General features: G+C 34.1%; 1 protein-coding gene across 2 annotated transcripts in view; it reads right to left on the bottom strand.

Annotated features, from left to right (window-relative positions):
* Nucleotides 1-17,439, bottom strand: part of FANCI (Fanconi anemia complementation group I) — a 113,383-nt gene that overhangs the window by 33,827 nt on the left and 62,117 nt on the right. For both annotated transcript variants that reach the window (XM_081767508.1, XM_081767504.1), the window contains exons 14-18: nt 13,611-13,766; nt 12,250-12,441; nt 11,214-11,368; nt 6,312-6,485; nt 2,086-2,237 (exon numbers count right to left, since the gene is read on the bottom strand). In XM_081767508.1, the coding sequence (XP_081623634.1) occupies nt 2,086-2,237; nt 6,312-6,485; nt 11,214-11,368; nt 12,250-12,441; nt 13,611-13,766 (829 nt within the window). The remainder of the gene's footprint in view (nt 1-2,085; nt 2,238-6,311; nt 6,486-11,213; nt 11,369-12,249; nt 12,442-13,610; nt 13,767-17,439) is intronic.

Here is a 17,439-nt window from a genome sequence, read left to right as displayed (position 1 = left end):
TTTGCCGATCTTGGATGGTACGTCGTAGATTATTCAGTGTTTGGCGATACACATCTGCTGTGATTGTTCGAACTGGTTTCAAGAATTTCACAAGAAATTTTTTGTTCCCAAATCACGGTTGTCATGATTTTTTGAATTGATGGTATTTGCTTGAATTTCTTCACTTTAGGAGGCTCGGAGTGCCGCTATTGCATTGTCCGCTGCTTCGACTTCTTAGTGACGTGCGAGATTTTATCCCCCGTCATTATAGGATAGAAGAGGTCATTTTCATTTTCTTCCCAGTTGGCCAAAAAATCACGTGCAGCTGTCATTCTTTGCTCTTTGTATCTGTCAGCATTTTAGGCACCCACTTCACACACAGTTAACTTATTAGTCACAATACGATGCACTGTTTTCGCAGACACTTCTGAAAACTTTTCGGAGATTAGTTATTGTTAACTGGCGATTGGATCGCACAATCTCGTTAACATGTTCCACCAGATCATCCGTCTGATCTCTAGAACTCCCGCCACGCTCATCGTCATGAACATTTGAACGCCCTTCTCGAAATAGGCACCGTTACCTAACTTTTACTTGACTCATGACAGTCGGTTCGTAAATGGTATACAATTCCCGAAGGATGTCAGCTACATTCTGTCCTTTGGCGTTCAGAAATCGTATGACCGATCTCACTTTATTTTTGGCAGGATTTTATATTACGAGAGCCATTTCACCTTACTGCTACTAGCATTTACGCAACTCCACTCGGACGATTCTATCTATGTTGCAAGTACAGAATATTAGGCCATGTCCCTGCACATGCTCAACTTCATCAGTGTTGCTACCCCGCGTAAAAATATTAGTACTTTTTTTTGATGCGCCTCGTACATATTGCCTGAATATTCATATTGCAACTAAAATGTGTACGAAATACTCAAAACAAAAATACGTGAAATTCTCTGCAATAAATTGCACATCTTTCTAATTTCAAGTACGAGTATATGTGATAGCGCAATTCCATGGTAGGTTATTTTTTTAAAATTTAATCCGAAGTTTCTCTCGATTTAAGTTTTTATTTGTAATTCTGTTATTTTGTACAAGAGGTTTAATTAATTATTCGTACTAACCTCTCCTGCTGGTAACTCTCAAACAAATGCTTATACGTACAGAAAATAAAGTGACTAAAGGGAAAATTTCTGTTACAGTATATGGATTTTTTTCTTTGAGGATAATTAAATATCGTTGAATATTACACATTTTACATTTGGTGAAAAATCTAGAGCAGTTCAAAGCCTGCGTATAGTAAGATTGAAAAACGTCGTTTATATATGTGGGGTATAGAGAATTCTGATACAAGCACAAGGAAAAAATCCACTCGCGTAATTTTAATTTAATGATGATTAATCTTTGAATTACTGGAATTACTTATTTCTACTAACTTATATTATATTACATATAAAGGAGCCTCCACCTATTAGACACTAGAATATAATATTTAATCACAAGATCACAATCAATGAAATAAATTAGAGATAATTCGAAATTTGCACTGCAGAGGCATAATATTTTTCAATGAACAAGCTTTGCTTTTAACAGATCTGATTTAAACTACTCGCTCCGCAAAATAATATGTTTATTTTAAAAAATATTAACGTGTAACAGTTTCGCCAACTATCCACTTTGGCTTTATCAGACACTATGAATACACAGGTAGGGACAGATTTATATTATGTTACAGCTCTTATATTAAATCTGTCACTACCTGTGTATTCACAGTGTTTGATGATGTCAAAGTGCATAGATGGCCAAACTCTTACACTTTTTATTTTATTTTATTTTATTTATTATTATTATTATTATTATTATTATTATTATTATTATTATTTTTACAACAAATGTCTTGCAAAGGTGTTATTTCAAAAGAAACAGCTACGATCTTGTATGATTTCGAAGTCTGGTATGACCTGTGGCCTGATGATTGACACACACTTGGATAATTTATCACCAAATCAAAAAAATAATATGGTCGAAGTTTACTTCTAAATGTTACTGTGCATAGTATACTTCAACATGAATATAAATTTATTTTTAAAGTTAAAAACTTACCCACTAATTCAAGAAATTTGGAAAACAACGCCCGATAATGAGACCAAACGACAATCAATAAATCAGAAAAGCATTCCACAGCGTATAGTGCAGTTGATCCATCATATGCTTGCAATTCCATCAACTTCAAAATACAATATTTATATAAGGCGCTGAAACGAAACAATCAACTAAATTATTTTCTATTGAATAATAATAATAATAATAATAATAATAATAATAATAATAATAATAATAATAATAATAATAATAATAATAATAATAATAAATAATAATAATAATAATAATAATAATAATAATAATAATAGTAATAATAATAATAATAATTAAATGTTGATCATAGCATTCACACTATCTCTCGTGGACCATACTGTCCACAGAACCTGACAATACAGGGAGGAAACAAATATTTAAGGAATAAACTCTCCCACTTACCTCAGAATCTTATTTGTAATTTCTTGTATTTCAAACCAATTCGATGTTGTTTTCCGATGATGAAGTGTGAAAGTAACGGGTTGTGAGGGTAAAATGGAAATACTATACAAATATCACATATAAGATAATTTGAAACTTGAAATCGAACGCACGGAATATCGCTACACCCTGGGAGTATTCTCTGTACGTGTTAAAATTTATTTTGCAATAGAACTTGTTTGGAAAGAAAGTTACAATCTTTTGTTGCGTACAGTCGATGTATTACACTAGCTTCGTGTACTGCTTTCCGTAACAAAGTCGTATAGCGGTGCCCATTTTATTCAACTTGCTACTCCGACTTCCCCGCTAGTCTAGTGGCTAGCACGTATAACGACCACTAAATGTGTATTACTACGAAAAACACCAGTTTGTAATTAGCTTAATGCTTGTTTTGCATATTTTATATGTCGTTATAGCCCTCAGTCCGTATATTTATATAATTTAGGTTACTGTTTTATCAAAATCCATCTAAACACATCATTTACATATTACCTTTTTTATTGTAGTACATAAATTAAACATTTGCACACTTTTAAACATTGTACATGTATATATATCACAAGATGGCTTCTCTATATATATATCATATGTTTTTCGCTGCTAGGCGACTTACAAAACATGTCATATCACTATCGCAACAAAACATCAATCATAATAACAGAAAAGAAGTTACATCTATTTCTCTTTATGTTTTCTTCTTCCTTTTGAACAGCTTGTGCATATTTTAAAAGCACATTTTGCCCGTAAATACAAGTTATTATATAAAAATTACACAATACCGTTACACACGCGAATCTTTAGTGGACGGGGTTCAGAGTTCAATCATCTTGAGATTCTTCGACTGACTGAGAATTTAGCTAAATTTTCTCATCGTTTGTTCAACTGACCTTATTCGAGATTTGACAGAGTTTTTAGTTTTAATTTAGTTATGCTTCATTAATCATTTTCCGTTGAATTATTTAAAGTAAAGTATATAAATTTTTCAAGTATCTTCAGAGTTCAAGAACAGAATCCTCCTATTTGCACACTTGGTAAGTTCCCAACATTATTATTATTATTTTAAAAATTATCAATGAAAGGGCTTTCATATGTGCACGTGACTATAAATTTCAATGTTTTGTGTCACACCAGGAAAGTAAGCTGCTATAAAGTTTTTCATTTTCTTCCATTGGTTTTCATGCTGTATGAGTGTCATGTTGAAAACAGTTTCTTAAAGTTGATTTGTAAATTTACAATGATTTGCAAGCTTTCCTATCACTTATATTTTTATTATTTTATGCTTTATTTGAGCGTGATGTTTAAAACAAACATATTACAAACCAGGGTTCCCACTCTCTCTCCTCAAAAAAAAAAAAAAAAAAAAAAAAAAAAAAAAAAAAAAAAAATCCAGGACGTTTCCAGGACTTCGACACAGGAAGGTATAACAGGATTGCTACTGTAGGTTCAAATCTCACAACAGTGAAATGAAAAGTACAGTAACTTATGCAGTGAATATTAATGCACATACAGTATTAATACACAATAATTAAATACACAAAGCGGAGCGTAATATGCTTTTTTGTGTGGTCTCCCAACTCTCTTTATAGCCACCCGATCCAGCCACATCCATCACATGTATTTTCATCTTTCTACATGTTATTTTAATTGTGCACCGAACAAATTTACAAACAACAAAAATCTATTTTTCGTACATAACATCTTCATAGTGTGACAGATATAATTAGGGAAAAAACGAACTATATTACAAGTTTTTCAACTAAGCATGGAGTTGTGTGATTTCCTCATCTATAGATATAATCTTTTTCTTTACTGAAGCTGCTCTACGGATAGCATTTGACTTTGTCAATAAAGTAAAGCAAGATCTCCTGCTCTGCTTCATGTGCAAGCTGGTTTGCTTCAGTCTCCAAATTTTACTTGTTTCCATCAATCTCCTTTTCTTTCTCTGCAGCTGCTGTATATTTTCACTTATCTCTTTCTTCTTCCTCTGCACTTGACTTTCTTTTTCAACAGTCCTTATTTTCTCCAGTTTTGCCATATAGCGCTGCCTTGCATGGAAGACATGATGTAGCATTTATTTTGTGATGTTGATTGAAGTAAGGTCTTTATGGGAAATGTTATCATACACCAATCTATGGAGGACTGATATTGGTACAAAACACAGTTTCTGGAGGATAGTGGTAGTGAAGACAACATCTAAGAATGGATTGACAGACTAGTGGATGAAAGAAGACGAGAAAAGTTCTCCCAGCCAACCACTCTGTTGGGAGAAAGAAAGCCCACCAAGCACCCACACATGAAGGACCATGACAAATTATTATTCAGCACAAAATCAGGAATAGCAACAAAAATAGCAATCAATTAAAATCTTCATTATAATTATGAAATATCTGACATTCAGTATTTCTGTAAATTTCAAGGACAAATGCATTTTTAAGGACATTTCCAGGACAAAATCAATTCAAGGACATTTCCAGGTTTTCCAGGACAAATGGGAACCCTGATAAACAAGTGCAATAATGAAAAAGAAAGAAAATATATGACATTACATGGAAAAAAGTGTAACACGTTACTCAACAAATAGTAGCTTGTCTTTATAATAGATATATTTTTACGTTTGTTATACTTTACATTACTTTTTATTTTAGTGAAATTGGCTTATTGGGACAATTTTCTGTTCATTGAAATAATTTTTATTCAGTGAGTTTTTCCCAATTTTCTTTATTCATACAGACAATAGAGCATTGTTCTCATTTCTCTATTAGACCGTGAGAACGTCCAGTTTCAGCCGGTCCCAAGCTGGTAGTTGCTAGGTGCTTGGACAAAAGTAACCACCTGCAGACGACGCGTGACTAAAACTGAAATAATTGAGGTATTTGTTAGTACAATTTTTAGAGAAAAAGCTCTGGGTTAAACGCTGCAGGTTGGTAAGGGTGAGCCGATCTGCAAATTACTGTGCAGCTCGGTATTAATTAGAAACAACATGCATTAGCCTCGCTCATCAATTTTTGCCGAGAAGCCGAGTTTTCTTTATATGTTGTATAGTATTTTTATATGAGTGATATTTTCGTGTGCCTAAAACCTGCTATGTGTATGTATAATATAAATTAGTTTTATATTAAATAATTTATGTTAATTGTAATTATCTGAGTTTGATTCCTACTCACAATTTTTCCATGGTAAGAATATGCGTATGCATGTATGCGAAATTCTCGATGCGGAACATCTTTACGATGTACCTTTACTTTAATAATGTTGCCATTTTACTGGGAAATTCTATTTTATTCTTCATACCCACATTTTTCTTTGGCGTTCGAACATGGGAAAAATTCTGTCAACCGTAATACTTCTAATACTTTAAATGTACTATATGCAAGCCCTACTCACTGGCCCAGTGGCTAGCTCGTGTGCCTTCGATGTACGTGATCAGGGTTTCGTTTCTCGGTGGGAGAACACTACATTTAATTTCACAACCATTCACTTTCATTAATATTCTCTCTCTTTTAGCCTAAAGGGCATAACTGTAGGATGTTAAATTAAAAGTTATCATTTTTAATCATCATAGGAAGCATACTTTACAGCATGTCCCTGTATGAAAGAAATTTGAGAATATTTGTAAAAATTTCTGTTTCTGCTACAAAGTAGACCACATAAGTTTCGTACACAGTAGAACAGTTTTCACAAATTCAGTGTATATTGAATAAACTTGAAAATGCACTTATACTGCGTTTTAATCAAACTTAGTAAATACTTACGATCCGAAGTCGCAACAAAATTTAAAGGTGCATAAGGAAATCTTGAAATCATCTGCTTTACACCCCTTTGCTCGCTGAATCAATTGGAGTGCCATGCTCAGAACATATTGATGGAACTCGCGATGCCCTTTTACAACAGCAGCAGACCTCTGATCTGCCCATTCGATGTTATCACTGAAAAGACACAGTAGGAGATTTATGGTAGAAAGCTTCTAGGTGAGTACAGAATGACCAACATAATGTATAAAATTTGAACTACCAAGTTCGACTAGTGGCATTGTCAAAGGCGGTAGATGGCCAAGGGACAATTCAAACGGCAAAAAGGAACAAGTGATATATAACTTGAGACGTAATTGCAAATAGAACATTTAATGCATTTAAGCGCTGTTCTGTCCAAAATGACGGATAAGCAAAATAATGCATGGATTAGAAAATTATCTACATATTTAGAGAAAGTGGGCAAGAGACAACAATTTTATATACCAAAAGGGTTCAGTAATGCATCGTTTAAAATTCTTTACAAAACAAAGATTTTGATGCAATTAATACGTCATTATGTTGTATCCACGCAAATGGCAGATAAAAATGATGAAGCACTTACCATAACGGGCACCAGGCTTTTGTCCCTTCATTGTACATTGTACAAAAATGTAGGAAAGACTAAAGTGTTGGCCCACTCTGTTTCTTATCATGACATTCTCGCACACCTACTACTGAATCATTCACTGTACGTGAGTTGTAAATTAAGTACTGACAACACCATTGGAAAGTAAGTATACTATTGCTTGTGTGTAACAAAGATCTTGACATTGGTAGTTCGAATCATTGTCCAGGTGTGCACTGAGTGGGTAAGTGGCCAATCTTACGTGAGGTACCCTGAGAAAGTGTGTTTACGAAACTTGAACAGCGGTTTTAGATAAAAATTTAAGTGGCACCTGGTAAAAGTCCTGCGAAGCTAAGAAATACAGCAGATTGGGCCCATAGCGGTCGTACACTCGTTACGGAGACGCAGATGGAATTAGAAAAAGTCTGAAAGTGAACGTCACTGGATAGTCAGGCAGGTATCCGCAGAAGTTATAATCATCAAAGTGTGTGGAGAATTCTGAAGAAAACATTGCATATGAGGAAAATCGTGGCATGCTGGGTTTTCCATCACATTACGGGAGTGTGGAAATAGCACGTAGAGCTGTCCTTTATCTGGAGAAATATTGTATCGAAAGGAATGAATTTGCAACGTATTGCTGCGATCGACGAGACCTGGCCACAATTAAAGCCACAAGCCCAAATTAAAGCGTCAATTGCATGAATGGCACCGTAATCAAAAGCATTATGACAGAAAGTCAGTACGGATGAAGGTGCTCTGATAGTGGTGCATGATTAAGAGAGTGTTATCCTTACTCATGCAATATTTGCAGATCAACGCAGCAGACAAGATTTCCAGAAAATTTGTTCGTACTACGTGGCGTAGGGCAGCCCATCGTTGAGATAAACCAAAACAACATATAAAGTCTATCATGGATTTGGGAAACAGTGCAGGACAACGCAGATTATAGCGAAGGCCTGTAACATGATCGTCAATGTAAGTTGAATAACATGCCTATACTATGTTGCCAGTGCTTTATTTACAGTTCACGTATGTTCAATAAGCTTCACAAATCTCACATGAATTCCAGCCTGCTTAACGTTTCTTACATTCAATTACCGGGCCATAGACCGTATTTCGCATATAGGGCTTTTCGATTTTCTTAAACACACTATGATGCGTACGCTCTGCTTGCAAGTCTCAAATTGGCATCAATACCATGTTTACGAATCAAATTACTCGGCACACATTACAGTCTTGTTAAAAAAAAAAAAAAAAAAAAAAAAATCTTGGCCACCAATCTTGATTTAATTCCTACTGTTGGTAAGAATACAAGGCTTTTCAACGAAAGATGAGTAACTATTTTTAATTTTTATTTTTTTATTAAACAAGACTATGTAATCGGAATGGAAGCTGCAGCAGCTATATTTGGAAATGGAATTTACTTTCTAAATATCTCTCGAACTTAATTACCTATCATAAATTGTAACAAGTAGTACAAGTTAATGGACGTATGTTCAAAGAAAAAAAGTGAGAGGAGGGAGTCCCGATAAATTCAGTTCTATAATCATACGTGTGGACTGCAACTAAATTCACTTTGAAAACAACAGAATTAGAAACATACCACATCACAACTGTTAATGAAATATAAAGAAAAGCGTTAGAACAATTCTGACAAAATCGTCTGAACAAAGCCTCCTTTACCAGCAATTACACTTTGTCGATTTCTTGACAGCAATAAATTATGAAGGTCATTAATAGAGCCCGGAAGTTGGGGAAAAATCCTCTTTATTACGAGTGCCCAAAGACGAGGCTTAACATAATACATGTTCATTTTGGGTCACTGTAAGTCAGAAAATTTTCGGCGTTTTTTTTTTATTGGTCTTTTTTAAAGCTTTTTATACGTCTTAACGTCTTTTTTTGACATCTTTCGACAATAAATTTACTGGCCATCAACTCGAATCACCACCACCTATTAAACATCTTTTCTTCATTAAAGAAAATTCAAAAGATAAGACATTCTGCAACGACTGGACTGATAAGATCAGATCTGAAACAATCACAAGTCTGATAAGGAGGCGTAACAATGTCTTCCAGCAAGGAGGCTGAAGCTGGTTAAGTTTTCTTATTTTAGTTTGTACTTCAGATTGTGAAAGGACAGACCGTTAACCTACCAGAAGCTTGTATTTCTAGTGCATTATATTCATTAAATATGTAATTCTAATTAAATTTGGTCTTATTTTTACGTCCGTTTTTCCAGTTTTTAGGTCCTTTTTTTTTGTTGATGTTTTTAGGTTTTTTTATAGGTCCTTTTTAGGCAATTTTTAGGTCTTCAACTTCCGAGCCCTAGTCATTAATAATTGCACAGTTATTAATGAATATATCCTTATGAAATACGAACAAAATCAATACAGTAGTTTTACAGAAATATTGCTTTGACAGACCTCATTTTCAATCAGCAAATTTTACTTCCTGGATTTTTCCAAGATGAATAATGTAATATTATAATGTTAACAATGAAACATTTATTTATTTTTTAAAAAATCGTTACAGTTGTTTTGAGAAGAAAATAAGTTTTGACTTTGCTTACCAGAAACTACACTCATTTTTAATTGTAGAAAAAAAAATTATAATACAGGAGTTTAAAATTTGAACTAGACGTATTGAAGATGTGGCCTCTAGACCTCTGTACAGACAGACAGATGAACATTATATATATATATATATATATATATATATATATATATATATATATATATATATATATATATATCCAGTTGGGCGGGAATTAACTCCCTATTGAAAACTGCTTATAACATTTTAATACTTAACCAATTTTCATGAAACACAAAGTATTTTGTTCCTTAAAATGATAGAATTATTATCCACTGCTAAAATTCCACATAAACATCATGATTATCCATCAGTTTTCGTAAATGATTGAGGATGTTTGCGACAGATTTCTGCAAAAGTCCAGCGGTATGTTTGCAAGAATATGGCGAATTCGCTTATCCAATTCATTAAGAGTTTTTGGTTTTGTGCCATAAATTTCCTTTTTCGCTCACCCCCTGAGGAAGAAGTCGCAGGAAGTTAGATCAGGACTCGTTACTGGCCATTCAAGAGGTCAATTAGCGTCTTGGAGGATGGGTGTCGAGCCACGCACGGACAAAACGTGCGGAATGAGGCGGGCCCCACTTTGCAAAAAGATAGGTCATTGTAATTGTCCCAAGTGGATACAATGTTGTAAACATGCTCTTCAGGCACAGTGAGGCACCGTCCTGCATTGTGTCTCGAAAGTCCTACAGTGAACAGAAGTTTTTTCACTGTTTTATTATATTTCACATGATAAACACTTGTAAATTACATATATGAAATCACAATAAACTAGATCCAGTTTAGTGGCTGTCTTGAATGACGTACTAAACCTTATAGAATAAGGTTATTATACAATTCTAAAGCAGTATATCATTCAGATATAAATATTTATAGATTATATTTACAAAGTACTCTGTAAACGAAAGGGAAGAATTTTGTGTTTCTGACTACCAATAAACGAAAGATTTCATTCCCGGTAACTTTCATTTTAAAACTTCAACATATTATTCATGTTGAACTGGGTAATCTAAGTTGTCCATTTCATATATTCATTAGATCACAATGTTATTGTATCTAGATGCAATATTCACTCTTATTTAAATTTAGGTGTAAACAATCAGTCTTGTAAAAGCAACTTAATAACCCTGTTCCTAATGAATTAACTATAGAGCCAAATTACAAATACTGATTGTTGGTCATCACCGTGGCTTATTAATCGACGTATAAATCAAAGTCTTACTAATAATTTTCCCTTATTTACGTACCAGAACAACCTAAATTTGACTGCTAGCACGCCGTCATTTGTATTCATAGTTATCACTATGTCATAAAAAGAATAATAGCAATCGCTATACTAGCTTGCCTATGTAATATAACAAGAAAATACAAGATTGCATAAATATCCTGCACACCTTTAGAATCTAAAAACATAACGAAAATATTAAAACTCACGTCAAACCTCACAAATTAATGTGAATAGTCCTTGCGCTTACAACAATTCAACAAAACGCTACTTCATTAACACCAACGATATAGTGGAAAAAAGTGCATAATGTCACGAAATGACCCGTTACAACCGAACACACAATTAAGTGAACACACTTAACACAAATGCATCGAGTTCAAGTATCTACAACTACAGTATGTTTCAACATAATATTTTTTTCTAGAATTTACGTGAATTTTTGGTGTGTGTGTGTGTCTTTTATGAAGAATCTACTTACTTGTACAACACGTGAATCAACCTCGTGACACAATCCTGATCTAGCATAGTTGGTGGAATTTTAATGACTTGAGAAACGATATCGGTTTTCTTCAAGCTGTTGTCCAACTTTTCCTTCTTCTTTCCTCCTTCTCCCTTTTTGGTTTTGCTGGATGCCTGAAAGAAAATTGGTAGCACAAGATGCTGTATGAAAGTCAACCAAAAGTTAAATCCTACTTAGTCAGCTTTAGAAAACTTTGCCGATTTTCTAGGTTGTCTAGGCAACTCTTTACATACTCAAATTCATACGAGGAAAGTGGGAATTGTATCTTACAATAATTCAAAACACTCTCGTTATATCAAGTTTCGTTAATAATGACGTTTTACTTTCTCTTTTCAACTATCCCAAGGAAGAAACATATTTCCTCCTAAGGAGATCACTGATAATTAATATGCTATCTTCACAAACTCAGTTGAAGTGAGTTTAAACTAGTTCATACTTAATCTGAATTTGTATGTCTCAAGTTGAGTAAAATTTACCCAATACCTTGGAACATGCTTTCCTCCAAATTTGAGAAATAAGTCTGTTGTTTGGGATTGAAATCTGCTAAGGGGGTTAAAAAAAAGGAATTAAATGAACTCCATGTTCGAATCTCGCACATAAACAATGTAATAATATAATTTTACACGATTTGTAACGAACTTTTCAAATAGCTTTCGTAAATGTAATTCGATCTTGATGCAATAAGGACTTAGATTCATCGTCTATGCTTGAAGATGAAAACTAGCAAGAACGAGAGAGTGAATTTACTCCCACCCTGATTCTAAGAAACTATGTTTCACGATACGATATGTTGATTTTGGTGCGTATCATATATATAATTTTTTACAGAGGCTTCTCTATCACTTCTACTGTTTCCAATTGAAATCTATCAAGAATGAAGGAACTAATATCCTCGATTTTAAACATGTTTCAGTATAACTTTCATAAAAAATTTATTCGATCAATATGGAATAATTTTTTTTTTAAATGAAAATTACGAATAGTGGTTTCATACCTTGATTATTTCCGCAACTCGGCAATAACCTTTGAAGAGTTTAATCACATTTTGACCGTTTTCTTTCGATGATTCCATCCAAGAATTAACTTGAAAATTAATCAGAGCTTCATACACTCCTAAGATATCTTGTAACAGAAGATATTTAAGCTGTGATTCCGGACCATTGTCAGAAAGATTTTCCTCCTCATCCTGAAATGAAAGCATGAGAAACAGTTCTTTTGTATTATTTTATATAACTTTGATATATATTATTGATGAACGTCAAAAACACATTTTAGAAAACTATTTCAATCTACTTCTAGCTTTGAGGATAGATTAAGGAATTTTTGTTTGATTGGAAAGGATCACGATCTGTACTTTACTTAAGCCTAAATAATCCATTTTACGATTGACGAATTAATCCTTAGTCGTGTTTTGTACCACATTTTTATTCTCCAGGATTTCAGTGATAGTGGCATCTGAAAGTTTCGTAATGAAACTGAAAATAGTGTTTGCAATCTCTCCTTTTTCTTCATGTGTTTCATTGATGAAGACGGCATTTCAATCTGACATAAAACCTCTAACACCTTATTTGCATCAATTTCATCATCGTAGATGCAGACACAAATGCAAGAACTCAAAGCGTCACTAATTACGAATCACAATACACACTCATAAGCATAAAACAATACTGTGGAGTCAGACACAAAAGCTTTCTATTACACTATAACAACATTATGTTGCACGTACGATACCTTAAACTGCTTATCAGTACTAAAAGAGTTTCTATGGACAGATACAACTAGCGTTCCCGTCTCTAGGGAGTAATTTATATCTATTTACAAAAACTTGAGATAAATACCTGCTAGGTACTTTGCGAATGTTCCTTGTGGGTGTCAAAACGTCTGAATTCTACACAAAACATTGGCACAAACAGAAAAGCATAAAGAAATATCTTGATCATCTCTCATACGAACAAGAGAACAACTTCATAACACAGGCAGAGGAAATTTAAAGAATGAAATAGCTTTATAAACAGTTTTGTTACAACATAATATGACTATAACAGACAACTTATTTCAATCATAATACAATTAAAATCCACATACGACTTCTTCAGGAGATGTTTATTAACATGTACGATTTGAAAACCTGTGAAGAAATAAGAATAACTAGATATGGCTACACAACATGTCATCGGGGATCGAACCCGGGAGAAGCATACACGTTAGCCACTTCGGACTTGAAAAGATAGTAATTGCATTCAGCAGAAAAAAAAAAAAAAAAAAAAAAAGCTTATGTTTGTAAACTTTGTATTATTGTCTGACAAGTTTCCTGAACAAGAAATGTTTCTCCATCCCTTACGAATATCAACTTACCAGGCCAAAATCTGTTAATCTACACATGCCCATTCGAATTGTAAGGGACTGCAAAACTTCTTCAAGTTGCTCAAATTGCTGGAGTTGGTCACTATAATTCTTTCTACATTTGATGATAACTTGTTGTATAGCGCATAATAAGTGACTAAAAGATTCCTGTAAAGAATAAGAGTAACAATGTACTAAAATAATAAGAATTTTTCATTAGGATAAAAAGATTTAAATAAATTTCGGAGTCCAAAGAAGATTCACTGTTTTTTAAATTTATTTTAATAACAAAATTAGGAAAACCGAAGACCGAAGTGTAGAAAAATTTAAAGAAGAAGCCTTAAGGTAGGTTCTTCGTTCAACTCACTCCTACTTTTTTGAATTTTAGTGACTAATTTGAAGACAATCAAAAATATAGAAGAAAGTGAGACAGGTAATATCTGCAAAATCCTATCACAACTAATAATTGCTTGTAAGATCTTTCGTATAATGTATAAATTTGGGTGCTCAACAATTATGACATCATAAATGCGCACTCAAATTTCTAGCCTATAAGAAAAGGCTTGGAAACGATTATTAGTTTAAGTAATAGCATTTTGTAGATACTACCTGGCTCACTTTCTAAATTTTCATATTTTTCATTGTCCTTGAATTATTCAGTAAAATTTAAGAAAGAGCGGGTGAAATTAGCGAAGCGCCTTAAGGCTCTTCACTACTGTCTAGAATGTAAGAACATATCTAAAAAAATCTATGCCCAACAACGTAGTTTGTCCTTTGTTGTTTCCATGTCATTAACTGGAACTCAAACAACACGAGTATTAGAACGAGATCAATTAATTCTGATTCTATAGACAATATTTAGGATGGAAGAATCCAAGACATGCTTCTTTAAGATAACAAGAAAATCAACCAATTTTAATCCTTCTCGGTTCTCCGTGCCAATGCGCTAATCACAACTCTATTCAATTCGCTCTCTGACCAGCTACAAACTTCTACCCTTAAAGTCGGTGTTAAACCATTCAAACCACTACGACTGTACTACAGACTCTTTTGTACCTCAACAATCCAGTGTCTATATTAGTAAACATTTCCAGGGTGTAGAGTTGTGAAAAACCCAGTTAAAAAAATTCCAGTGGGTTTTATTAAATTTTGTAAGTATATTTAGAGCGTATTCTTATTTAAAATACCATTTACACATAAAACTATTGAATTCCGTTGTGTGGGACCGCGGTGGCTGACCTCTGGCGTGGGTTTCTAGTTCAATACCAGCTCTCTCCAAGTGGCCTTTGTGGTAAACAAACATCGTGTGAATGGGTATCTTCGGGGGTTCCCCTGTTTCCTTTCACTTTCATGTCGCCATTATCATCCATCTCATCATCACAGTTTCCTTTAACCTCGGTATATAATTGTGAGACTCCCGGTCGAAAAAACGTAACAACTTTCTTCAGTCAGTCATCCTGAATGAAGTTTTTCCTGGGTTTTCTTCATTCTCACCAGGCAAATGCCGGGATAGTACCTAAGATAATGGTCCCAACCGCTTCCTTGCCTCTTCATTCCTTTCTTCCTCTTCAATTTTTCAGACAATGTGATTGCCGAGGATCTCATCCCTCATATACGTGATGGGCTAACATGGCCATAAATACGAAAAGCCCAGTAATCTATTTTCTAATCTTAATAATTATGAAACATTGATCTTAAAAATAATAAAAATTTCACACACGGGAATCTGCAAAGCTCCATACGCGTTTAGTAGAACACACTTTGCACTAGTGACACTCGTTTATATTTCGATTTCTAGAAATAACGACATAGATAATTTTGTAAGCAAAGAAGTGGGTAATTTATTCCAGACGAGGTGAATTGCCCACTCTTTGTACGGAAAAATTTAAGCTCATGGAAATTATTTGAGCCTCCTCCCTCCTTAGGATACGCATATCAATGAAAGCATAATAATAATAATAATAATAATAATAATAATAATAAACTACATAAGAAAATCTATTTTTTGCATAAATTTTGACTTCTCTTCCTTAGCATACGGTTTTTATACAAAATAAAATCCCAACATGAGATAGGTACTAATTATGTACAAAAATTCATTTCAAACTATTCAACCATTCCCCAGTGGAGCGATCACAAACAAATGGCAACGTAGATTTAAACGTGAAGAAAGAAATTATAGAAAATGCTCTCCTCCTCCTAAAGCGGAAATTTTGAAAAACTGGTAGGGTGTTTTCCCTTATTTTTAATGAGAAATTTATATAACGAGATTCATCTTCCTAACTTGACGGGCTAATGAGATACCGTCTTTCTGGTGGAAATTCTGAACGCCTCTACTTCTATCAGGATGTGTCCTTTAACCAAAGTAACAATAAAAACCCAGCTTAACGTAGGTAACAACTATGTTCCAAACAGCGGCGTGCCGTCAAGGGGACTAGGGGACTAGGCTAGTCCCCTGGAATTTTAATTAAAGTATTTGTGATAAATATATACCAAAGAAAACGAAAACATTGTTTGTATTTCTCTATTTTTGTAAAATAACACTATTTCAATTGTTCTGACACAACTATAGTCAGCGCCCGTGTGCTGGGTGCGACAGCGAAGTGGAGATCGGAAACGCTTGGGTTTTAATCGGCTTTTCTCGGGGAAAGGAACAGGGTCCAGTCAGCTAGTCCTCATATAATGTTGTCTAAGCTCTAAGCACAGGCGTTCTGTCGTAAGCGAATTTGATGCTCGTTTGCTTTTTACAGTTAATAGTTTTAACGCAATTAAATTTACAGTATTAATCTTGACACTTGAAGAAATCTAGTGAAGTGTGAACTTTTTAGATTATCAATATATTTTGAAAATGACTCAAAGAATAAAGTATGGAAGGGGACTCGTTTGAGAAACCGAGTCCCTTGCAGCAAAGCGATGGCGCAAGGAGTGATATTGCTTCAATTGGTATAGGGAACAGCAGGGGTGGGGATCGGCCGTTTCAGTCTTGTATTCTGGACCATTGGATTCCTTAATTTTCAAGAAATGCAACAAATAATAACCAGTGGTAGAACAACTCCAAGCATTTCCATTTAGACAAAAATGAAAGATATACATAATATCAAAACGGATTATTTTGTTTCTTCAAAATAGCTAACTGCATGTAAGGCAAGAAACAAACAAACTGTATTGCTGGCCTTGTATTCTGTTCCACATAGAAAAGGACGTGTGGAATAATTACGGCTTTTGTGACATGAACAATTTTCACAAACCCAAGTTGCGCCAAGAAAAATGTTATTCACACCTGTCCACAATAACTAAATTGAAAACTTTCGGGAAACCAGAATTGATTTTTAATTGAGCAAGCAATGCAGAAGTGTATTCAAACCGAGAACTAATGAACCGATTGATTTATTCCTCTTGTTTTATGGCTAAACAAGAGCTATAACAAAGATCCTTTCAATTATAGAAATTATATTGAAGTAATTCAGTTACTTTCTAAGTACGACACTAAATGGACTTGCAGGGGCGCCTGAAGAAAATTTTCTAGGGAGGGGCCCATCTCCATGGTTGCTATGTTGCATCTGGTATTTCTGGTATTTAAATATACGTGGTTTGCTATATTACGTATACATTTTCGTGAGCCAGAGGAAGGTCCGGGCCCCACCCTGCCCTCTCGTTCGGGTACCCATATTGACTTGTCATCTTCACAGCATGGAAGTGTTTAAAGGAACGTCAAACAGAATTCAGAATTATATTATTAAATGTGTTGGTGAGTAATTCTGGATAAAATTAAGTCAGAAATAAACAATACACTTCTTACAGCAATAATGTTGGACAAAACTACGGACATTGCAAAGATCTC

Source organism: Thermobia domestica, chromosome 1 (assembly GCF_964235325.1).
Source record: "Thermobia domestica chromosome 1, izTheDome1.hap1.1, whole genome shotgun sequence".
Classification (NCBI taxonomy): Eukaryota; Metazoa; Arthropoda; class Insecta; order Zygentoma; family Lepismatidae; genus Thermobia; species Thermobia domestica.
The sequence above is the reverse complement of the archived record's forward strand: the minus strand, read 5'-3'. Positions and strand labels throughout refer to the sequence as shown.